The sequence below is a fragment of the Canis lupus genome, unplaced genomic scaffold (genome assembly GCF_011100685.1).
Source record: "Canis lupus familiaris isolate Mischka breed German Shepherd unplaced genomic scaffold, alternate assembly UU_Cfam_GSD_1.0 chrUn_S1292H1469, whole genome shotgun sequence".
Taxonomy (NCBI): Eukaryota; Metazoa; Chordata; class Mammalia; order Carnivora; family Canidae; genus Canis; species Canis lupus.
The window spans coordinates 635-8,127 of record NW_023330116.1 but is presented as its reverse complement, the minus strand read 5'-3'; the positions used below and the strand labels follow the sequence as shown (position 1 = coordinate 8,127).

The following is a 7,493-nucleotide window of genomic DNA, read 5'->3' as shown; positions in this document are numbered from 1 at the left end:
CCCCACCAGCAACCCTCCAGTTTGTTTCCTGTAGTTAAGAGTCTTTTATGGTTTGTCTCCCTCTCTTATTTTGTCTTACATAACAAACTTCCTGTATAGGTCCATTAGTATGTATATCTAGTTTTGTAGTAGAACTGACACACTTTTGATTTTGTTTTATATTTTACTATCTGATAAAAAGTCTTTTATCTCTATTTATCTTTTTGAAAATATTACTTATAGTTTCACCTACTTGTTCCTCCACATAAATTTTATTTTAATTTTTCAGAACGCTAGTAAAACTCTTGTTGGGCTTTTGACTGGATTGCATTAAAGACATATATATAAGTCACTGAGCCGCCGCTGAGGACTCAGCAGCCTCCCCCTCGCGCCCCCTAGCTTCCCAATTGCTCTGTCCCCCCGCAGGCTGTTTCCACCGAGCAAAAGGAATCGTATCGTATGTCCGCTATCCAGAACCTCCACTCTTTCGACCCCTTTGCTGATGCAAGTAAAGGTGATGATCTGCTTCCTGCTGGCACTGAGGATTATATCCATATAAGAATTAAACAGAGAAACGGCAGGAAGACCCTTACTACTGTCCAAGGGATTGCTGATGATTACAATAAAAAGAAACTAGTGAAGGCGTTTAAGAAGAAATTTGCCTGCAATGGTACTGTAATTGAGCATCCAGAATATGGAGAAGTAATTCAGCTACAGGGTGGCCAGCGCAAGAACATATGCCAGTTCCTGCTAGAGATTGGACTGGCTAAGGACGACCAGCTGAGGGTTCATGGGTTTTAAGTGCTTTTGGCTCACTGAAGCTTAAGTGAGGATTTCCTTGCAATGAGTAGAATTTCCCTTCTGTCCCTTGTCACAAATTTAAAAACCTCACAGCTTGTATAATGTAACCATTTGGGGTCTGCTTTTAACTTGGACTAGTGTAACTCCTTCATGCAATAAACTGAAAAGAGCCATTCTGTCTAGTCTTGAAGTCCCTCATTTAAACAGAGGTCAAGCAATAGGCGCCTGGCAGTGTCCGGCCTGAAACCAAGCAGACAAGCGATGTTTCGGTCCAGCCCAGAGCCCCGAGCCCCAAGATCACAGATGGCTATGTCTGGCCAGAAGCTCCTCCGCTCTCCCTTTCAGAGTTCCCCACCCTAAGAGAATGTCACCTGAACAGCCCACAGTGAAGCTGAGAGGCCAGGATGGGGTAAGACAGCACCAGCAGCTGTGCTACTACAGGGAGTCATTGGTAGTCAAAGAAAGATCCCTGGTGTCTCCAATGGACCAGGTGGGCAGAGCTTAGAGTGGCCACCTTCCCTATAGTGAGGTGTGATAGGATATCTGACTTGCCACCAAGGTCTTTTTGACCAGACATATCCTAGCTAATCGATGTCCAAACACCAGAATGTGAGGCCAACCTTCTATCTGAGTTAAACTTTTGACAAGGGAACAAACTTAAAACTGATGTATCCGTCATGTAGCTAGCTGTAGAGCTTGCAACTTACTAGCAACAGCTGCCCAATGCCATGTGAAGAGTAACAGACTGATTTTTGGTTTATTTTTTCCTTCAGTTTTAATGTTATGTAATGTATTTAAACCCTTATTTAAATAAAACTTGTTTTCAGAAAAAAAAAAAGATACATATATACACATATATTGTGTGTGAAGAATCAGGTACTTTTATATATATTTAATTTTTCCATTTAGAAGCAGAAATATTTCTCCATCAAGCCAATTAAATATCTCTCAAAATATAAGTAATGTATATACATCCCTACCTAAATATGTAAGTATTTTATATAGTTTTGGTAGCTATTTGAGAAGAAATTAATTAAACATTATAATTGTAATTAAACACTATTATTTTGGCTATTATTTGTATATAGGAATATTGTTAGTTTTTTCATGTTTATCATGCATCAGGAAAGATAAATATTACCTATGAGTGTATATAGCATTTTAGAGAATTTCTTTAGCTTTTCTAGATATACCTTTGCAAGTAACTATATTTTAATCTCTCTCTCTTTTTTTTAAGATTTTATTTTTAAGTAATGTCTATACCTAAAATGGGACTTGAACTTGCAACCCCAAGATCAAGAGTCACATGCTCTTCTGTCTGAGCCAATCAGGAGCCCCTAATCTCTTTCTGATAGTAATGCCTGATTAAATTATTCTTAAGGTCACAAATCTGGTAAGTGGTGAAACTGGGGCTGGCCACAGGGTCTGTTGGAGAGCCCAGTGCTGATTTTCTGTTCAGATTCAGGGATGTTTCCCAGAAAGCAGGCCTTAGGGCAGGTCTGGGGTTTAGAGTCATGCTATGCACTAAACCACTGAGTTACACTGGACAAGTAGTTTCCTTCTTGAGGCTTCATAGGATCAAAATTCAGCTGACTTCTAAGAATTTGTCCAACTCTAAAATACTTTGAAATGGAATTACATTGAGAAAGTTATCTGAAGGGCATCAATTTGGGGCAGGGTTTTTAGATAAGAGAAATTGAGTGAGGACTTGCCAGAGGAAGGAACCATGTGAGGTTGCAAAGAGCAATAGTCATCACTGAATACAAAGAACTGAGATATAAATCAATTGCATATATATGTATGTGATGTATATATATGTGTGTGTATATATGTGTGTGTATGTGCGCACGCGTGCGCATGCTCAAAAGGACAGATACTCAGTGTCATTTTGTTATACTATGTGGTAGGGCAAAATACTTCTTGTTTTGAGATTCCTTGACATAAACCTGCTTGGTTAACATTCTTTTGTAGATGGCTTCACTGGAAAAGAATGAAAGATCATGGTAATTGTGGTGTTTTGTTTTGCTGTAATTTATTGCAACATTCATTGACCTACTGCTAGAGTTCTGAGTCATGAGCCCAGCTAGAGATACTGATGGTAAAAAACACAAAGAAGAGAGCTAAATGGAACAAGCTGATGGGGAGAACAGGAAGAGGTTTTAAAAATGGTAACTTATCAACATAGAAGTACTAGTACATAACATTGCTGTTAAGATTATACAATCTGGAACCAGACTGCCTAACTTCTCATACTGGCTTTGCCACTTACAAGTTGCATAAACTCTTTTCCTTAGTTTCCCTGTCTTTAAAATAGGAGATAATAATATGACTTGCTTTGTAAGATTGTTGTGAAGAGTAAATAAATTAATAATATATAAAGAGTTAGAAACTGTCACTGGCATATAGTAAACTGTCAAATTTACTACTGTAATTTTCCTAAAAAACATTAAAGATATACATCAGATTAGCCACCTTTTCAAAAATGTTCCTGTTGATTATCCTGCCCCAACCTTCTCAAATTATGACTTTCTGAGGTGGCTATTTGTGTGCCTTGTTAATCAAAAATTTAGGTTAAGCATTTTTACTGTTAGAATTCAAAGAACTGCATGCCTTGGGTTCTTTTATATTTACAAGGCTTAATTCCAGTTTATGTTTCCAACTTGCACATTACATTCTTTACCTGATTTATTGCTACTTGTAATAATACTATTTATCACACTTTTCGTCCTTACTTCTCTAAAGTTTTACATACCTCAATTCATTCCAGCTCACAGGGATGTAGGTGGTAAGTAGCAGAATCTTGCCTTTCTCAAGTAAAAACAAAACAAAACACTAAAGGCTAATGATGAAGTGACGTTCAACAAATCGGTGGTCAGGTTGATAACATGATGATGGGCTGATATATTACTCAGGCCTCCATGTTCTCAGGCACTCTCAGAAGATTGCTCATCTGTTTAATGAAGGTGAGTGGCAAAGAGCACAGAGTGTGTCAGATTTGGGTTCAAATCTTAGTCTACCATTTACAAACTGTTGGGCTTTAGGAAAGTTACTTGGCTGCTCCCAGCTTCCATGTTTTTCTCTGTAAATTGGGAATGATAATTTTCTTTTCTTTATAGGCTTTTTTTGGGGGAATGGAGGGTGTTAAGGATGGAGGATCAGCTAACCACATAGGAAATGATCAATAACTGGTCATTTTTATTCATGGATTCACCTCTTTGAGGATGCATAGGCCATCTTCACATGAGCTGATGCCATTTTAAACAAGGCCTCTTGCTTAAATATTGGAGTCTAAAACTTTTGTAAAGGGAACTATTAGTGTAGAGTTTGAGCAAAGTGGCTTCATTCTGAATTCTATTCTTCAGGACTATGTAGGGTTGCACAGTCTGGCTCAGTGCTATGGGAGGAAGATGGGGGGGGCGGGGTGGTGATGTGGAGTTTATCCATGGGCAAAAGAACATTGTGGTTGGAGTTTCTCAAACTTTAAGCAAAACAGAATAACCAGGAGTGCTTGTTAAAATAGACTCATGGGCCCTACTCCAGAGTTTCTGATTCAGTATGCCTAAAGTGGGGGCCTGAGAATTTTTTATTACTAACAAATTCTTAGGTGATGTAGATGCTGCTGGTCTGGGCCCCACATTGGGTTAGGATAACCTCTCACGCACACTACATATCCATTATGAGTCAGATGTTTTGTTTGTTTGTTTTACAAACAATTGTATTTCTGTATAGTCAGTCTCTTAAGGATAGTCTTCTTAAGGACATAGGTCATCTCTTCAATTTTATTGTCCTTCACATCATCCATTTCAGAGCTCACGCACACTCAATACCCAACAAAGACTGTTTAGCTATACTGAGGAGGGTCACAGAAGACTTGTTACCTTTCATTTCTTGCTGCTTTTAAATTTTCTCCTCCCAGATGGATGTCTAAGGTCTTACGGGCTTTCAGTTAGGGGTTTCAAAGGGGGACTGATCCATTCTTATTATAAATGGAAAGTACAAAAATTAACACAATATATCATGTCTGTGTATTTAAGCACACTTCATATTTTTCAACAAACAGAAATGAAGCCTCCAAGGGGAGATGAGCACAAGACAGTCTACTCACGACAGCTAGTAGAGTTATCAGATAGCAAATTTGCCTCTGAGCTTCCTGGCAATAATAAGAAGAGTATGATGGATTATATAATTCTCTCATTCTCACTACCCATTCCATTTACTTGATCTATTATATCATAGTCTTTTTTATCTTTTTCCTCTGCTTTCTAATTCCCTTTTTCTATATGCTGGGCCCCAAATTTCTGGTTAAGGTTTTCTTCAAATTCCTTTTCTGGCTTTAATAAGTTAATACTTGTTCTTCTTATTCTTATACTCCATACACACCTCTAACTTTCCTTGAGTTCTGAATGAGATATATATTCTCCTCTGGCTTTGATCCAAAATGACCTCTACAAAATCCTTCCAGGAAAGGAGGACAACCTGTGTGTCTTCTGTAAGGTTGATCTTGGCATGGAGGCAGTGCTCAGCAGCAGAAGGGCCATTTGACAGGCAGTGAGACCTGTGAACTGATAGAACTCTAGTTTCCTTCAGGAAGAAGAACCAGAATGAAGCAAACGACAGATCCTTAAAGGAATAAAGCTGTGGCAAATAGATTTCCTCTTCAATGTGGTGGCTTCCCAGAGAAAGATCCTGAGGCTGTTTCTAGGATCTACAGGAAGGAATGCTGTACTCAATTAATGATGTCTGCGGAAGTGGAGAGGGGAGTAGAGTGGCAGCATGCAGCCAGGTCTTTTCTATTCCTGCATTTGCAGTAAGCCAATTATCAAAAAATGTATTTTAGGCCCAATAAAGGAAAAATGGGTCTAATCAGAATTGGGTTACATGTGAGGGTTTGGTCTCAAAAATCAAGAAGCCCAGTTTCTGAAACCAGCTTAGAAAAGGACTAGACATAAATAGTGACCTAAGCCATCTGAATGCTGAATTGAGACCCTTTAATTATATCTTGATTGTTTCTTGGGCCTGGAATGGGGCTGAGGTTGTAGTTTGTTGTCTCCTACCTCAAAGGAGGTAGTTCTCTAAGGAAAAGAGATAACTTGTTTCCTAGTTCTATAAATGAAAGAGACAACCTGAGAGAAATAGGCAATATTTTTAGTGATAATATTGGCTAGTAGACACTTTGTGGTTTGCCAACTGGTACAGCTTAAGGGTAATTTGAATGCAAAAGAACCTCCCTCAAAGCCCACCTTTAGGGTTCCTTCCAGCTTTACAGTATGACTGGGGACAATGTTTCCCACTTTCCTAGTGATCAATACCTCATGATTAGAAAAAGTATGGATTTTTTCCATCTCGTCAAGACGGAAAGAGATGTAGGCATTGGTTAATCCAATCCCTTTATCATTTTGATTCTTGTAGTGATTTACAAGTCAAGAGACCTAGTTCTGGTTCTGTTACTAATTAGCTGGTCTTGGGCAAGTCACTTAAATTTTCAGTTTTTAATTTTTAAAATAAAGAATTTAGTTTGATCTCTACTATCCATCCATATCTATAAAGTTTAATGAGCTTTGATTTATCCTCTGAAAAGTGTCCAATAAATTTCATTCATTCTACAAAATGCTTACTGAACACCTATTCTTGACTGATACCAGATGGGGCACTGGGAATACAAAGTTACATACCCCTACCCTTTCCAAAGAACTTATAATGGAAGATAAATGTAACTACTTAGAGAGGGATGTAGTATAGCAGCAATAGTATAGGTTTCTAGAATCAGCTGCCCAGGTTTGAATCCCAGCTCATATACTTTCTATATGCGTGGGTGACACTAGACAAGTTTCCTTTTCTTTTCTTTTCTTTTTCTTTCTTTTTTTTCTTTCTCGTTTGAATCGTTTCTTTTTCTTTTTCTAGCTTCTTTCTTTTCTTTCTTTCTTTCTTTTCTTTCTTTCTTTCTTTCTTTCTTTCTTTCTTTCTTTCTTTCTTTCTTTCTTCTTTCTTTCTCTTTCTTTTCTTTCTTTTTTCTTTCTTTCTTCTTTTCTTTCCTTCTTCCTTTCCTTATTTTAGAGAGAGAGAGAGAGGCAAGTAGGCAGAGGGAGAAGAGAGAGAGTCTCAAGCAACTCTGCTGAATGAAGAGCGCATCTCGGGCTCAATCTCATGACCCTATGATCACAACCTGAGCCAAACCAGAGTTTGGATGCTTAACCAACTGTGCCACCTAGGTACCCCCTAAACTGGACTTGTTTCTTAATCTCCCTGTGCTTCGTTTCCTCATCTCATCTCAAATGGTATCCATATTATTTGGATGATAGGAGAGTTAGACAAGTTAATAAATAATATAAACCATTAAAGCAGTTTCTGAGTGGCATAGATGAGTGAGTTTTTAGAAGATGCTATTTTAGGGGATTCTCAGCTGTCATTTAAGTCAGAGCAACTCTCTTTAGAGGTTTTATGAATTAGGTATCTATATAATATCTCATTTGAAGAAAGCTTCTACTGCTTATAAATAAATACAAATGCCATAAGACATTTGACTATCAAGGCCTTTGGTGTAGAATAAGATGTCTTGATTATGTCTAAACCTAGGCAATTGGAATCATTTCTGGTTCAGTCTACACTCCATTAAAGAACCAACTATGACTGTCCTACGGACAGAAGCAATAACTATTACCTTGTCTGAATGGGGCACTAGAAAGCATCATGCCAAGCCTCTTCATTTATAAAAG

At 38.0% G+C, this 7,493-nt stretch overlaps 1 protein-coding gene across 1 annotated transcript; it reads left to right on the top strand.

Moving 5' to 3' along the window:
* Positions 1 to 417: 417 nt before the first annotated feature.
* Positions 418 to 954, top strand: LOC119878246 (eukaryotic translation initiation factor 1-like). The gene has a single exon (XM_038588923.1). The coding sequence runs from the start codon at positions 439 to 441 to the stop codon at positions 778 to 780; it is 342 nt and encodes a 113-aa protein (XP_038444851.1). The 5' UTR covers positions 418 to 438; the 3' UTR covers positions 781 to 954.
* Positions 955 to 7,493: the final 6,539 nt, after the last annotated feature.